This window comes from Oxyura jamaicensis, chromosome 7, assembly GCF_011077185.1.
Source record: "Oxyura jamaicensis isolate SHBP4307 breed ruddy duck chromosome 7, BPBGC_Ojam_1.0, whole genome shotgun sequence".
In the NCBI taxonomy this organism is placed as follows: Eukaryota; Metazoa; Chordata; class Aves; order Anseriformes; family Anatidae; genus Oxyura; species Oxyura jamaicensis.
In genome coordinates, this window is record NC_048899.1 from 25,088,355 (window position 1) to 25,106,228 (window position 17,874).

Sequence of the window (17,874 nt, forward strand, 5' to 3'; positions counted from 1 at the left end):
TTCTTTTCTTTTCTTTTCTTTTCTTTTCTTTTCTTTTCTTTTCTTTTCTTTTCTTTTCTTTTCTTTTCTTTTCTATTTTCTTTTCTTTTTGTAGTATTTATCACCTCTGCCAGTAGTTTTTCTGTCTTTCACCTGGACACTCGACAAGATCTTAAGAATGTAAGAGGGAGCCTTTGTACTGCAGTGTCCTGCTGCGCCACACAAAAATGTGGGCAATCCTTTTACCGTTCCTTTGCGACGTGGAATTACCCTTGTTCTTATCCCAGTTGGATTTTCCATGAACGTCTGTGTACCCCTAAGTTGCTGTCTGCCCAATCCGTCCACGCACCCCCATGGCACTTAGCTCATGATGCTGGTATTAATATTATTTCTGCATTCACCCCAACCGTGTGTGTTAAGCTCAGTATGCCAGCATCATCAGCTGCTGAATCTCCTTGCTAAAAGTGGTTTCCTCCTAAATGTTGAAATATTGATTTTGGTTCCCACTTAAGGCCTTGCAATGCGTCTCTTGTTACATTCTTTGCTAAAGGCAATTAAGTACCTTGCAGTGTGTCTCTAGTTAGGTTCTTTGCTAAAGGCAATTTAGCAGTGGTTTTGTGACCTTTGAGATAGGATTTCCAGGAAGAAAGCAGTCAAAGGCTTCCTTGCTGACCTTTCAGGGTTCTTCTGGAGAGCTTTACTCTTCTTTGGAGAGGAAGAAACTGTTCTCTCTTCATTTGGAAAGTGTAAGAGGTTTCTTGTCTGTTTTCCATTACCTGTGCTTTAAAGGTTTAAATGGATTAAAGTAAATTAGCAAAATCTTTAAGCCTACATGATATGGCACTGGCTCTAACCTTGCTCTGGTGGGTAAATAAACCTTGATTTTAATTGCTAAATAAGTCTGGCCATCTGTTAAACCGGGGAGGGTGAAAGGAGAAACCCTTGCGGTTAAAAACGTGTTGGAACTCAGTTGGATATTTAAATAGATCATACAATAATGAGGATGTTATTGATAAAGAAATGAGAAAAAGTGCGTACTCTTCCTATTAGCCAGGAGCACCAAACTTGTTTGAGTTTACAGAATACATGTTTGTGGGATCCAGCACTCAGATAAATCATTCTGCAGGGAATATTAGAGTCCCGATTTCTGATTTTGAGAAGTAGGTGGGCATTTTTGGCATTCAGTATATGTACTTCTCTGCAGAAGTGATGGCTATGTAAATACACTCACGATCTGCCAATTTGCTTTGTTTAAATCAGGCAAGGATTTTTCACTCCTCCCCTTTTACTGTTCTCATTCCCTTCCTGCCTTTAATGATAGAAGGCAAAGCCAGTTATGAGTTAATTAGTACTTCCCAATTATAGAAAAGAAAAAAGGATTGAAATCTCATACACATCAAGAAAATGCCCCAGATTATCATAAACCCAAATGATAAGCTCTTAACCCAAGTTAGAGGCATGGTCAACACCTGTTTCCTCAGGACTGTTCGTGATACAGCCTAATCCTGTATTCTTTGCTGATGGAAAATACATACAAATAAAGTTAAAGGCACTTTGTTTCCACTGCACATGGAATTTATGATCTGTGGAAGAGGGCTCACACCTCCAGACACATCTCAGTCTGTAACATAATTTACCTTAAAACTGTACCCTGTTCTGAAACCAGCACAAGCAGGTTTAGGCTGCAAGGGGGGGACCAGCAGGGAAATTTACATCCTATATGCTGTTGCAAATTGCTCTGAGGATGTCTCTCCACTTAATTGTGTGGCCTGTGGGCTTCCTGTGGGTCTCCAGATACATCATCCCATGGATCACAATGCTCCGACGTTGAGCCAACGTTGAGCCAACAACTGCAAGAGTGACCCCAGCAGCCGCTCTGCTGCTGCTCCTGCTGCCAGGGAGAGCATTACTTGGCACCAGCAATCTTCAGTGGATGGGTGGCAATAATAAATAAGGCCCCAGACCATTCAGTCATATGGGAGGCATTCTTTTACTGTCAGAATGAACAGACTAGCAAAACAATTTATGTCACAAAAGAGTCAAAGAGCTTCTTTTTCACAACACTGCTGTCCAGGCTTCCCATCACAAGACAAAGGAACATGTTTTGCGTTCTCCAGCCTTCAGTTCCAACCTTGCTTATGCTCAGCCTCTCTTTTTATTGTACTTTTCCTCCAGACTATGATATTCTTAACATCCACCCCTGGTGGAGGTCTGCTAGATAATATCCTCATAATGGAAGAATCCAAGTAGAACTCCTTTCTGTCTTCTTTTCTGAGAATTCTCCATTTTCTGTGTGTCATCTCTTGTTTACTGTAGCTCACTTGCATGAATCAATGTTCTGTTTGTGCACACATCTCTTTGTATTGCTATGGGAGGGGTAAGAAAGAGAGGGTACAGCACATGACCTACCCATTTAAGCAGAAAGAAGTCTACATATGCAGAAGGGTTTTACTTTAGCTGTGTTTGGACCTGAAGACACATCTGTTGCTGTACAGAGGCCATTCCCCAGACCACCTGCCATTACTTGTGACCTAGAGAAAATGCTCTAGACAAGCCAGGGACCTAAATTCTGGTCCTAAATGTCCTTATTTTGCATGCTCAAGATGAAGGTTTGCACTGCCAGATGAGATGGGGGCTGGGAATGGGCTGGGGGCTGAATGGTTTGTCCTAGCAGACCACATGCCGATTGTGCGGGCCAGGTTAAGAATTTGTGCTGTGAGCGCTGTCCTGTGTGTCTGTATGGCACCAAGCTAACACAGCGGTGCCCCAGTTTCTCTGGGGCTTATAAATGATGCTCACTCTACAGCTCACCAACAATAATAACATAACCGGTATGGGCTTTTCATAATTAGATTGTTCTACTCTGTGCTTATAGGAAATCTGGTTAAAGTTTGATTTCCCTTGTTAGATCAATATGAAAATGATCTTTTACTTCCCAGGAGCCTGTTTCTGGGGTCTTATTACCTGTTTGGCGGTGAGTGGGTAGCTACATTAAGGATCTTGCATACTTGTTTGTTTTTCAGTGGGTTGAGAAATTAGTGAAACAAGTCATAAATATTCTTGGTGCATCCTTTTATATTTATGCATGCATGCACGCATGCGTACATGTCCCGTTTAACCAAACATTACATCATCCCAGTGCAGCTCCAGTGTAGACCACGCTGGTAAGCCTAAAACCAGGGAAAATGTTTCAGGTTCCTTTCAGTTATGATCATCTTTCTAGTCTTCTCCATGTGCATCTTATAATCAAGAGATCGGTCCCCGCATTGGCAACCGGGCTATGCCCTTGCCATGCAGATGTGTTTCTTCACACTATCATTATACAGCTGCTTCTTAGACATAGAGCTATGTTAGTCATTAAATTGTTATTCATTAAAGACACTTGGAGCTCCCTTTGTAACATGCCCCTTGGGAAAGCCAAAAACGTCTTCTGCCATGGCAATATTGTATAAGATCTGTTGTTTCAGGCGCCAGAGCCATGACTGACATGTGCATGTAAGTTTGTAATGGGTGGAGAGTTTGGTTTCAGCTTGTTTACCAAGGAAGTGCTTAAAAGTTTGCAAACTCATCTGTGTTATATGAATCACTTGGATGTTCACAGCTCAACTGGAAATGAGTTGTAGACAGGTTTTCACTTGCAGTTTGTACCATTATTTATTTCTCTTTAGTTTTATCCATTAAATCGCTGTGCTCAGAAAAAAAAAAAAACTATGACAGACTCCCAGGTCCTTCCCTGTTCTGTCTGCCAGTGCTTTCTCCCCTGGGTCATGGCAGTTTGTGTAAGCCGAAAGAATATCATTTGTGCTCTCCTGCTTTAGTAATTGCAGCCTTCCTTTGTCGCCAGAAGCACCTCAGGTAATCCCATGCTGAAGCATAGGAGAGAGGTGCACTTGGTTAAGTAGCTTATACCCCAGATCTTCTCAGGACTGCAAATCTCAGCTTGGCAGCCTGTGTCATCACGGCTGGTGTGAGTTCTGGGCATGCAGCATTTGGCCATTGTCTGCTTCTCAATCTCTGCTAAATGCAGGCAAATTGTTCTGTCTGTTGCCTCAGGTTTTTAAAATGTATTAGTTGGAGAGTGTTTAAATCTGGGTTTTCACATCAGACCGACTGTAATTATTGCCTCTTACCTGATGAATGTGATTCAGGTTGCTTGAATGTTGCTTGCTATATATTTTCTCAATATTTTCTTTCTTTAAACAACATTTTATTGAAATGTGGCCAGCTTCAGACTCTGAGATCTGTGGGGAGCAGTTAAGTGTTTGCTTGTTGTATTGAAAGCAAAAGCTGTTTTAACGTTGTGGGCTGAAGGATAATAGGGTATGATTTATTCCTTTTGAAGGTTCCTGATGTTTTACCAAACACCCCCACTATTTTTGATTTGGTCACTAATACATTATTCCCTTTACTGTACATTGATGGGAAAAAAACCACCACCACAAAACACATTAGCATCTCCCCGCTCCAAAAGCCAGCTAAGAAAGCCCCTTAGGAAATTCTGATAAAGATTTAAACTTCTCTTGAGCAAGTGTGATTTTGAAAATCCAAACCCAAACTTTAGGTAACAGTAGACGAAGGTCGTGGGGTAAAGACTGAGAAGTGTATCTGGCTAAATGTTAAAGGGAAGGCAAATACATTACGGCTCTTCTAGCTCATAGCCTTGCTGCCCTTGAATCTCCACACGAGGAGTCCAAACGTAACAAATGATGGAGAGTTGACCAGTGACTGGTGGCGTCCTATGCATAAGATTGGGATGCTATAGGAAATTTGACCTTCAGTGCATTTCAATTTAGATTTTGTTTCCATTAAGCAAGCCTTGTGGCAATTTTCTTTTTAATCTTGAAAAATGGAACTGTAGCAAATGAAGCTGATATTTTCTTCTTTAGGGTTGATTTAGAATTTGTTTAAAAATTATGACTAATAAAGCCATAAATACACAGTGGTTAGGGAAGTAATTTGCTCTCAGGCAAAACTTCTGAAAATTACACCCAACAGCTCTCAATATATTTTTCATTCCGTAATAATAATTATATCAATAATGATGCTAGTTCTTTGCCACTTCCCCATTAACGATGTCCAAGGCACTTCACAAATGAGTGCAATGAAATTTGATTGAAGAAATGATTCAGTGCGCTGTTACTTCAGGCCTCAAGGAGAAAGGGGGTCCTGGAAGAGTGCCCTTCATTCACAAAAGGCTTTAGACAGAGCAAGTCACTGGCAACCTGGAGAGAAAAGGAAGGCTGTGGTGGAGCTTCAGGAGGCAAAGTGTTTGGGTAACTCAAACAGAGGAGCAGGGGGAGGTGAAGCTTTGATGAGGTATGAGAGCTCGGGTGAAGCATCCTCAGTAGCAGGAGTGAGTGAGGTGGACTCACGGTGTGGACGAGCAGGTACTCAGAAAGTCACCAAGGTAGGAGGCGTGGACCAAGGACATGAAAACCTCTGAGCGGCAGCAAAGGAGCTTATTTATATTTTCCAGTGTAAGTGAGACTAGGGACTCCATGTGCTCGGTCCTTCCTCCGGTGCAGCAGTTGAGTGCAGGCCATAGAAGTGGGCTGCCTCTCTTCAGATCCCGGACAGCACCACTTTGGAGAAAGGAAACACGGTGGGAAGCAAAGCAAAGTGCTTATCTTCTGTGTTTCAGTGCTAACGAAAACATGCCTTACAGAGACCTCATTTTCAGTTTGAGAGTTTACTTTGTCAGTTCCCTAACTGAATAAGCTGTGAGTCAGTGCTATGGCAGACCTTGTTTACTGAGCACATAAGCTTCTGATGAGTATTAATATATCCTGTTCTCTTAAAACCTTCCATGCACCTTGAAGTCAATGGGATTGTGGACTTGGAACCAAGTGTGTGCTTATGTGCTGAACCAGGCCACAGCCAAAGTGCACAGAACCAAAATATCAAGTCTATGTAATGCTGTTCCTAGGGAGCTCCCTAGGTAGCAACGTTTGGTCCAGCTGGTCAGCTTGTTCTTCTAACAGGGCTGCATCAAGTGGCTAAGAAATCCACTGTGTTCCTGGGCTTGATATAGGATCATCTGCATGAGAGTCTGGAATCTGTGATGCACAGAGGACTGGCTTAGAGGGTTCTGTGATCATTTATAGCTTTGGGAGGTGCAGATAAAATCATGAAGAAACCCTTGTGCTTTGGCCCAAAAACCCTCAGATTTTACATACCACCCATCCTTTCCTTTTTGCTAGCACTAGGCAATCCTTAGAATGTTTTTAATGAGAGTGCTTGAGTTGCAAAATTCCGATTTGTGTTTTGTACACGGGGATTGCTCTGTTTCACAGCACATTAGTGAAGAGGTGCAGGTCATCAGTGAAATGTGGTCTTTGATAATCCCATGCTATTATCAGACAGCTTCCAATTTAAAAACACCGATCCTTATGAGAACAGGTTCATTTCAAAACTCTAAGGATTTTATGGCCCCTGCTCTGATTCATTGTTGTAACTGACTCATGATGGGACCGCTGTCCACAGAAAACAGGAGCCCTCATAGGTCCAGCTAGCTAAAATGTACAGATTATACATTTGACTTGGTATCTCCAGTTAAGTCTCTGGTGAGCTGGCAAAGAGGGTCAACTTCTGTTCGTCAGAATCAGACACATCTGCTTCTGTGGCAGATCTGGGTACCTGCATGTGAAAGTCAAGGAGACTTCAGCCATCATTTCTCTGCCCTCTCTCAATATCCTGCTGTGAAATATTCTCAGCATTCTCGCCGTGAAAACAGTTGTCTCGAATCTTGTACCATCTCCATTGGCACAAGTGTCTGATGTAGACATATAAACGTAAGGACAGTGAAAAAACAAAAACCTCTGCCTCCAGATGTGGAGGAGGTGGTTTGAATGATGACTGAACGATGACAAAGGAGTGTTTTTTTCCATCAGACCGTAAGGGCTGTAGGAGCCAAGATGCAGCTTGCTTTCCTGTCTGAAAAGAGGGATTATACCGATCAGAATGCCACAGGAAGCTGCAAGTGATGCATGAGCACTCACCTTATCGTTCTCAGCAAGGGAGATTGCGTGACAGCTGCAGGGCTCGTCTCGGTAAACAATGGATCACGATACTTAAACACTGCACCATTCGTAAGAAAACAAGAAAGCTCGGGGGGAGCTAAAAGCGGGGCTGTGTGTGGCACTGGTTAGCGTGGTTTCACAAGGTTGTGGTGGGGCATACTCCTGCTGTCTGGCTCTCCTGGGGGTACGGCTCGGTTGGACTTCTGCCTGCCCTTCATGTGCAGGTGAGAAGAACCCAAGTGAAAGAGAGAAGGGCCAAAAGTGGCCTCTCTGGTGGAGCAGAAGAACGGAAGAACTGCAGAAATGTGAAGAAACAGGAATGTGACTCACAGTCCTTTGATCTCCTTCCCTGGGGGACCCCCAGGACAGCATAACTGCAAAATGTCCCTTACTGGGAGCGAGCACCAGTTTGTGCTTATTATCTGGTGTTTTCTTTATCTGGGGTTGAATCCCTGGGTTCTTCCTGACAGACGAGTGTGTTTTTCCAGCTGCTCCATATTAATAATAAAAAAGTAAATAAACAAGCAGTCATAATTGTACTTTTGCAAAAATTAGGTTTGGACTATGTTCTTCTTTCTCCATATTGAAACAATTTAGCAGCACTTGTTTTGAAGAAATGATTAAAATTTAGAAAACGAGCAAATATGCTCAGTATGCATTAGCAACAGTTAGTGCCTCCTGCACATTGCGTACTTTACAGATAACAAGGCGTGGATGGCCTAGCCAATGTCACCAAACCTATTTAACAATTTAAAGACCTGAGACACTAAATGGTTTCATGATTTCCCCAAGACAGAGAGGACTCCAATGTTAGCGGTGTTGGGTACTTGGAACCATGCCTACATCTCCAGGTGTCATTTCGCTCTTGGGACGAAAGATGCTCAGCAAGGTCAGTTCAAGGGGGAAGTGTAGGCAGTGAAGAGACAGCATAAAATCATCTAGATTTGACACAATTTTAAATGATAGCATGACGCGGTTAATACGATCACTGTGGTTACCTGGGTCTTCAGTTCATTTCTTCCCTTCAGGGTGGTACGGAGCAAAGTCTCCTTCCTTTACTTGGTAGTTGAGAGATGGGACTGTTCTCTCTTTCATGATACCAAGAGAAAAAGTCTTACTCTTTTTTCTTCCAGTCGTTTCCTATCCTTGTGCTCTTGGGCAGGTTGAAGAGGGCAACACGTGTTTCTTGGATCTCCTCAAAAGGGAATGGTTCTGTGCACTCAGCTGTTGCGGCAACACTCATGCCACTGGTGGGTTAGCTCATTGCTTCTCTCATCCTGGGAGTTTTGTAGTTGGTTGAGATGGAAATAATTGAATGAGTGGACAGGAAATGAGGTAGAAACTCAGCTGGAAGGTAAAGACTGCTAGAAAAGAAAGAAGTGGCAAGAGGAGTGGTCCATGAAAACCATGAAAATGAGACAGCTGGAAGAATATCTAAATTGGATTGGATATTGAGGGCAGAGATAAGGTGACAGCTGGCCATGGCATGGTGTGGGGTTGACCCATTTTATAGAAGGGAGCGTACTCTGCCAGCAGCCTTCGGAGTCTTCATATATATGAGTGGAGATCAGAGATTTAGGAAGGCAATGAAGCTGGATATTGCAGCAGTTGGGATTAGGACACACTTAATGTACAATTAAAGATTTCAACAGCTCAGGTTAAAGAATGAGAGAATACCAGTAATGAGGTGGAGGTGGTGATGGGAAGACAAGACAGCAGGGTGATATGCATGTGTAGGAGGATTTTTGGGGTAAAGCCAGCTTGAGTTTTTTGGCCTCCTGAGTAAAGTTGAGCTCTGAATGCTGACACATTTGTTCACTCAGCTCTGCCCGCGCATCAAAAGATTTCTCCATCCCCTGACAATTTTGCTGAATTGTGGGGTGTTTTTCTGTTGTGGAGCCTTTTTTTCTACATCTCAGCATGGGGTAGGAGTGAAACATTTCCAAAGACTATTGCACTAACCTGTGGTGTGACCTACATCAGAGAGCTAAAATTTAAAATGAGGCTGATATTAAAATATGATTCATTGCCAGTCTAATAAAGATAATGCTGTAAGTTGCCAGTAACTTTTATGCATCATTGGAGGTGTCCACACTTGCTGTGTTTGAGAAGACAGGTGGTAGCATGGGTAGTCATTAGCCTTCTGATCTTTGGTTGCAACCTTGCTTGCTTTGCCACCTATGGGTTCTGGTTGGTGACCCGTACAGAATAGAAACTGTGACCTCAGTCGTAGCAGGCTACTTTGTGGAAAGTGCTCTGAATATTATCTGAGGATAATTGATGCAGAGGATGATCTGACTTTGCAGGCCTTGACAAGTGAATAGATTGAAGAGAGTAGGTCTAATTCTGAAAAGGGATCATTTCATCAGCATATACCAAGAAGACAGCCTGAAACTTTCCCTTACATTACAAAGTGATTTACATCTATCTGTTGGTCATTTGTTGGGATCCAACACTGACAGTCCTCCATGCTAGAGGGTAGTCTGGAAAAGATCTAAGTGGTTGGGTACTTGTAAACTGTAGTATCTAGCAGTTGCTGAACATGGTTTGTCCTGTGCCAGGGCTGAAATAAATCAAAAGGAGAGAAGATTGTACAGTTACAGAAGTCATGACTGTCATATGGCCTCCCCATGAATGCTCAAATACTCAAAGACAGAAATTAAATATGCCATAAAGTAGTAAGCTGAGCTAAGAGAACTTTTAAGAGACCATCTTGAGGCAGTAAGGGAAGCATTCATGTGTGGTCAAGTTAACACTGCACAAAAATAGGTTTGAATGATGCAGAACAGGTGATTTACTTATGCCCATTGAGTCTGGCAGGACCTCAGTTCTGTATGTATGCTATACCTCATTACACAAATCTTTACTGTTGAGTCAGCTTATTTTTCAGGGGCTTAATATAATTCATCTGGTTCGGGTTGTGTTTTCTGGAATGCAGTGCCTGGAGCTTCCTTCATGTTTAACTTCCCTGTCTTCCTCCCTTAAGATCTTTTTATGATCTTTGAAGCTTTTCTCCCAGTCCTCCCATTTTTAGCAGGAGACTCGTGTTTCTACGTGATGGCACAACTAGTGGCTATACCTGGCACTAGTCGTGAGGAGCTATTCCAAAATAACTCCACGTGTGGACACCCTTAATGTGTGACTACACTACTGCACAAAAGAATGAAAAGGGCTCATGCAGATGTGCCTGAATTAGCTTTCAACGAGCTAGCTCCCATGAAGATAATGACTTTGCAGCTGGCACTGAGGTATTCATGTTGAGCTGCAGGCTCTGCCCAAAACACAGGAGAAAGACTTGGACGAGCAATTCAAGCTGAGGTTTTTGCTCATGCAGCCTCACTGGTATTCAAAGCTCGCTCAGATAGGAACATGGGTGGTTTTTATATGTGGATATGTCCCTACATTGCACAAAGAGTGCTTGGTCCTGTTTTGTTTAGCTTTTTTTTGCTCCAGGCTAGGCAGTCCATGCTGAGAATTACTCCAGAAGAGATGCTCTTGAATAACAGACTAAATGGAGACTTAGCCAGGCTCCATCCACCTCGCAATGGCTTCACAATTTCAAGGCACGGGTATTTAACCTCTCTGCTCTTGCGAGGTGTGTGCTGGCTGCACGGAGCTGTTGCAGCCTGTTGGAGAAGGGAGCTACGAGTGGCTTCAAGTGAGATGAAGCAGTGCGTGCTGTCCTTCAGGCAGGGAAGTCTCAGCGCAGTGTTTACACACTTCTTCCCTCCAAAACACACAGCGTAAGGGTGAGGTGGGGAGCAGCTGGTTTTGAGGAGATGAAGGCTCAAGTATTACCAGGTTTACCACGTCTTTAGAAGCTGATCCAAAACCCATCAAGCTCGGTGGAAAACTGCCAATGATTTGAAGAGCCCCTGGATCAGGCCCTTAAACCCAGCTCCTACAGCTCAGCACGCCAGCATATGTGCAGCTGATCCTTGTCCTTCTCCTGCGTTCTCAGGGACCTGGTGTGGAGCAGCGCACTAGCAGGCTGCAGAGACCACCCTCTGAAATGGCACAGGGCCTCTTTTCACCTTGTCTTCTGCATGCACGAACGCCCGAGCACAGCTGTACCTGCAGATGTGCGTTTCCTGTGGAGCCCTGTGCTCTTGCAGCTGGACACCTGAACCACCTTGAGCTGCACTCGGGGAGCTTCAGAGGCACGGAATCAGATGGCTGGCGCTGGGCGGTGTTGGAAGCTATTAAACTGTTGTTTGTCGGTCCTAATGTGGAGGAAGTGAGAGCAGGGATCTTTAACCCCCTGGAAATGATTAGAGATGAGGAGCACAAAGGAGGCCTTGATGAGCATTTTGCCCCTAAGCTATGTGGTTCCTAGCTTTCCGGCTCCTGCTGTCGACATGCAAAGCCAGGGCCTTGGGTTTTAATTTTTCATACTGTTTTTAAACAGATACTTTTGCAAATGTAAACATGCCCCAGCACTGAAGGTTTCCAGCTAAATTAAAGAGTCAGCACTGGAAAAATCAGCCTTCTGAGAAAGGTCAAATACAAGTAAACTCTGGAGTTCATTGGGTCCATATGTGTAAACTTCAGCTAATATGGGATAGGCCCAGGGCAGCACTTACCTTGCATAACTGAGCTTGTTTCAAAATGAAAGGCTAGAACTGTCCTTAGGGATGCCTGTGGTCTGAGCACTAGATTTGCATGTATCGAATGAAAAAAGACCCATGTCCTGGCTATGTTTCCATTCCACTTTATCCCTTCCCTGTACCAGGAAGAGAGAAGGTTTGGAAGGAGAATGTGCCGTTTGGCATTAATTCTGACAACTCACATTTAGACGTTCTTAGCTGAGACCATGCTGGGTTTAATAATCTCCAACTACATGCCTATAAAAGCTTAATTTTGCTATGAGGATGCATGCCTTGAAGCCTTTAATTTAATAACCGAGAAGGGTTTCTTTATAAGTTGTACCACCTGCAGTAGTAATAGAAATCAAGACACTGCCTGTTATTTCTTGGCTTGATTGACATTTCAGCCAACATGGAAGGATTCAAGCTACCTACTGCCTTTAATTTTTTTTTTTTTTAATTATTTTTACCTGTAATTTGTCAGAGCTTGCCGTTAGAAGGATGGACTGATGAGTGTGTACCTCTCTGAAGTGAGGAGCTTTTGCGTAGAGCAGCAGATGAAGAAATTTTCTTCCTGCCACTGCACTGTAATAGTGGGTTAGTTAGTAGGAAAAAGTTGGTACGAGAGAAAGCAAAGTGACAAGAGAAATTGCGGCCTAAAAGTAGGATCCTTAAAAGGTATCATCATTATATAGCAATCCCCTAATCCCATCCTCATCAGCCAACAGAAATGCCAGGAGATCTGCAGCACATGTCAGCCAGCTAACCCGCCTGAAAGGTGTTATTGTTGCTGGTTCTGCTGCTTGCCTCAGAAATGTCTCTGCACCTAAAGAGCTACAGGAAAAGAAGACAGAGCCCCATTAGTTAGGAGAATGCCAGAGGTGAAACTGCGGTGCCTCCCTGGTGCTAGTACATCATTAAGGGTCCCAGAGGAGTGTAGGAGGTGGAAATGCTTGAAGGTTAGACGGGATGAGTTATTCCTTAACTCATGCCTTTTCGTTGAAGAGCAGAGGAGGTACACGTGTTGTGTGTGGCTACATAGCGTGACAGGAATGTTGAGAAGAGCTGGAAGCTTCCAGCTCCAGGAGAAAGGGTTTTTATCTGGTGTGGATGGAGGTCTCATTGTCAGAGAGGCCCTGACAGTGTCAAGTCAGGTGGTACCTGGGATCAGGCCCATGGGATCAAGGGACTTAAGATTGCTCAACAAATATCCCTACATTGAAGGTTTTATACCATTTGACATCTGTAATGCTACAGAGCATGCCAAGACACCAAAGGCCTTACAAACAATGAGATTCCTCATCAGCATTGTTCTCCTGTGGAAAAGAGAAGTTCAGTGGAAAGGAGAACTAATGCCGACAGCAAGATGTTCAAATCTGCCTGCCTTCAGTGCGACTTCTCATCACGGGGGATATAAAATGACAATGGAGCATGTTTTTCCAGAGCTCTTTTGAACAAGTCTGAACTTGGCTGCATCATTGTTATTATGAATCACTGGGTCACGGCCTGTCTACTAATGTCCCGTTGGCAAGAGGCCAGAAGATATCACCTTTCAGGTTCAAGGTTTTGAGCCTTGTGGGTCTTCTGCATCCAGACCTTGACCAATTTGATCTCATTTGTGCCTTGCTCCCTCAAATACTTGGTATCCTCCATGTATTTAACAGATGGAATAGGTAACAGATAGAGCAAATTTCCAAGAGAAGTCCTCACAGTAAAGCTGGATGACTTCTGGAAGATACACGTTAGTCTATCCCCAGTTATTCCATGCAACAAAGGTGTAAGGTAGGAGGCTGAAATTCTGTGATCTGTGATACACACAAAGTAAAAGTTGGTAACTAGATTGAAATACAGGATTCTGTGAATGCCATAACATCACAACCGAGAGTACCCTAAAAAACAGTGATTTAGCTTTTTCTTTAAACAGGCATTTTTTTTATTAAATCGGGATTATCTGCCCTACATCTCTCAACTGATGTTGTGTTAATAGATATGGCTTCTGTAAGAGTTTTGTCTCCATGAGCATAGCCAAATCTATTGCTTTGTGTTTAACCTGCCATACTGTTAAATCCAAGCTGGTTAATAGAGCCAGCTTCAATTCTCAGCTACGAAGATGCTGTGATGATCCCACTTCCCTGTCTTAGTTAAGGAAGGATTTGATTGACAGGGATCCCAGATGTTAGCTAAAGTGAAGCCTGGCACAGATCCTAAAACCTGGAAGAGAAGGTAAAGGTAAAGCCTGTCCTTTGAGCAGCCAGGTCTTGAGTGTAGATCATTTCTGCTCTAATCTGGTGTTCGTTCAGTTGACCCCACCTTCTCTTAATGGAGGAGGACAGCAGCTTCCCTTTGCTTATCAGGGAAGGCAATGGTGTTAGGAGGTGTTAGGGCAGCCAACCTAGTCCCTTTACACCATTTAACCCTGGCACTGGAAGTGGTTCCCCAGTTTTAACTGAAGTAAAACCAAGCTGCCATTGTCTCCGAAGACACTCCATTTTGGATGTGAAAATAACTGCTGAGACAGCCCTGCATTTATGTACGGTTTTTGCACATTCTGTGGAGAATCAGAATAAATAGAAACCCTTTAAATAGATTATTAATTAACCTTCCCTTGACAGATAACTCAGTAGGAAATCCATTAGTAGATGTCTGGGTGAACTCACTGCCTCTGGAGCAGCTTTATTGTGTTGTGCTTTCTCCTTCTCGTTGCAGATCTGAAGCCCTGGGTTTCGAATTTCACCTATCCAGGTGTGCATGACTTTTCTCAGCTCGCACTGGATGCCAACAGGAACCAGCTCATTGTGGGAGCAAGGTAAAGATAATCTTTTAATTAGACCAGGGCTGCTGCTCAAGCTCTTTCCCTTCAGGTTCTGGCTTCAGAGGAGAGTGTGTTTCCAGCTTATGTGGCCAGTCTCCCCCTCAAAGAGAAAGCTATAATTTATGTGGAGGGATTTAGACTCCTAGTATAATTGCAAAGAGAAAATTACTAGAATTAAAAAAAAAAAAAAAAAAGATGCAATCAAAACGACTGGTTAATGAAGCAGAGTGCTGGCATCTCCCTCAGTATCACGAATGTTAGCAGAGTTCTAGTAAATGATCCTGTACCATCACTCTGCCAGAACAGAATCTGGCTTTTTGGTGTATTTGCCATGGGCAGGCTTTCTGTCTATATTAGGTTCATCTACATGCCTTTGTATAAGCTGCAGTGAGACTTTGGCAGCAAGAGTGATAGCTTTCTTCTCTCTTCTTTTAGAATTTGCTTTGTAGCCTGTTCACTTCATCTCGCTGACATAGTCAAATGCCCACCTAATGCATTTTGGTGCAACTCTGTTGTTCCAACACATCGTATATAATTAGCATATATTTTCCTTTATTTTTAAACATTACTTTTATTTAGGATGCTGTAGGAGAAGGGTAAAAACACAAACACAATATAAGCATAGGCAAGCTCTAACAAATTTAGAGCTGCATTTGTAACCAGGAGAAAGAACTACGGTTCAGTGAAATAATACATGTCAGGAGTGGTTGAATCATGAGCCCCCACAGCAACTATTTTTTATTGCATAATAAACAGATAAGACAACCCAAAAAGAAAGAGCTAAGCATGGCCTAACAAATCAGCCACCAGCAGCAGTTTAAATATAGTATTTAGAAGCAGGTAACGTGGAAGCAGCCTGCGCTGTAGTTGAAAACTGGGAGAGACTGCTTTCTTCCCACCAGTGGACAGGGAGGTGAGGAGCAGGACTGGAAGAAGTCTTGGTGTGAACAAGAGAAAGCAAGATGTGCTAGTGGAAGGGGAGTCTTTCTGCTCCAAAGAGACAACTGAATTGGTATTTAGCATACATTTTCTGTATTTGTGCACTAAATACTAAAACTTCACTGTCTAACAGAGTTTAAATTACCAGAGGCCCTCCTGCTTTTCATACAGAACATTTTGCTCTTCAAGCTGCAGCTTTACCTGTGCTGGAATCTTTAACCAGCCATTATTAATATTTATTACTTCAGAACAGCATTGCTTTGGGGACAGCCGTGAACGGTGCCTTCTGCCAGGCGTTGTACAAACACAGGCCCGTCGCCCTGAGGAATTCACGGTTTACATAATTCAGCTGCACAGCAGGTTTCCTCCTTGCTGTCGGTGACACGCTTCACCCCTGCTCAAACGCTCACCACACATCCTGGAGGGAAGCTCTGTCTCCGCAAGAGTTCGTACAAGTGCGGTTAGACACGAGGCTACAGTATCATTACAAACTGCAGAATGACAGCAAATTTGGCTTCCTGCTGGAAGCACAATATAGTGCGGCGGGTTACTCCAGGCAGAACCAGTGACAAGTATTTATAGAATTTGCTTGGAGGAGTCAGTTTTCATGAGGTACGACCAGCCTGACTGGGAGACTCTCCAAGTCTGATGGTGCCACATGGCTCTGCCGAGCAAGTCTTGATAGAGTTAATGGAGGTGCAGTTTCCCAGGGTATTTTTTTTGCCTGGGTGTGGGGAAGGTGGGGAGTATGGATCCCTTTCCCTCCTCACCATCTCATTACATGATGTGAGGTGCACAAACATGGGGTGCAGACAAGGTTTTTGTTCTGCACAGCACCGCAGGTCCTTGGGGTGAGCTGGGCTCCTGGAGCTGTGCCAGAGAAATGGGAATGGGAAGTAAAGGCTTTTCTGTTCCCTCCCTCCCTGATAAATCCCCACCTTGTTCTGGACTATTTTTAGGGGTGATTTTTGAGTCATTAGTTGCTCGTGCACCATCTGCCTGAATTTGCAAATGAAACAATACCTCAAAGAGATAGGAGCTGTCTCTATCCATCTCAACAGGGTGTAATTTATGAAACCTAAATTTAAATGTTAACCATGCTTAAATGTGCTACTGTAGATCATATTAGTAGTAACACCAGCTATTCTGGGGCTGTGGAAGGAGTTTGGGATCAGGGTGGAGTTTATAAGTACTCCCACTTCTCAATTTCCTGGTTAACATCATTCCCTTAGATGATAGCGTTATAAATTATTTCAGACTAGCTCTTTCTGTCTCTATTTAAAAGCTGTATGACCTCACCACAGCAACTCTTAGCTTAGTTCATCCTGCATTTCCAAGCTTCACAGAAAATGCTTCCTGGAAGAAAAGAAGATCCTGGGGCTCACAAAGGTTTTTGGTTTGGAGAATTGGACACAGCGTGACTGAAAGTGTAAGAGGTATTGAGGGCACACTGTGCAGGCAGGGAGCTGGAATAACATGAGCCTCAGATTTTTAAGCTTTATCGCTATCTGAGAGCCCTCCCCAAATGACTGGTGCTGTCTGAGCGCTAACCAGAGGAGTTTGATAACTCCACTGCACCAAACACCTGCCAAGTCAAAATCCCAGAAACAAAAGAATTAGTTTCAAAAGCCCACCATGGTTTCTAAGCAACGTATTTACTTGTCACATCATTTGTAAAATCCAAACACTTGCAAGTAAGGATATGAATAGTTTAGAACATTGTAAATCTCACACTGCCCATATTATGAGCCACATTTCATTAAGTATAAAAACACACATTTCAAAAATTCATAACCTTCATTTTGACTCATAGCTTGCATGTTTTGTTTTTGTTTAAAATGTAGTGTTAGTGTTTTAATGTACTGTTTTTCTTCTCTGAATGAGTGATTGTTTTGAAATATTTGCTGCTTTTTTCAGCTCATGAGCTTATGTGATTACTATTTGAGCTTATTTTAATGGGAGGAAAAACAATTTTCTAGACCTCATTATTACTGAGAAAAAAATGAAAATATGATCTGAACAGCTCAAAAAACAAGATATATAAATCCCCTGTACATTAAAAAAATGATCATTTGGGGAACATGAATCCTGCTTTTTCTGTGCTAGCTATCTGCAATTCCACTTTGTCCAATTGTCCTGCTTTTTTTGCAAAACACTTTCTTCTTTTCATCAAGAATAAGCCTTGAATTTTTCAGACCTGAGAAACCTTCCAAGGCAAAGCCAATAAAGGAGCTGAAATGGAAACTGATTGCAACCTTGACTATGTAGAAACTTCCATCCCTCTAATGGCATGATCAGGAATGCTTATTGTCTTTACTTTCAATCTTTTTCCCATTATTAGATTTCAAATTTAACTCTGCTATACAGCATTCCCAGTGAGCAATTTGCTTTTATTAACTGAGGGTCTATTCGCTCTACCTAAACATCTGAAATCAAAGATTAATGGTGAGGAAATGGGTGGCAGTTTCTCGCAGATTAGTGTCACATAATGAGCTATAGTTTTGAATTATAGACATGAGTTGTATATATGCCGCCACAG

The 17,874-nt window shown here is 42.9% G+C and overlaps 1 protein-coding gene across 4 annotated transcripts in view; it reads left to right on the plus strand.

Annotated features, from left to right (window-relative positions):
* SEMA5B (semaphorin 5B) overlaps nt 1-17,874 on the plus strand; it is a 268,777-nt gene that overhangs the window by 133,607 nt on the left and 117,296 nt on the right. For all 4 annotated transcript variants that reach the window (XM_035331907.1, XM_035331906.1, XM_035331909.1 and 1 more), the window contains one exon: nt 14,291-14,390. In XM_035331907.1, the coding sequence (XP_035187798.1) occupies nt 14,291-14,390 (100 nt within the window). The remainder of the gene's footprint in view (nt 1-14,290; nt 14,391-17,874) is intronic.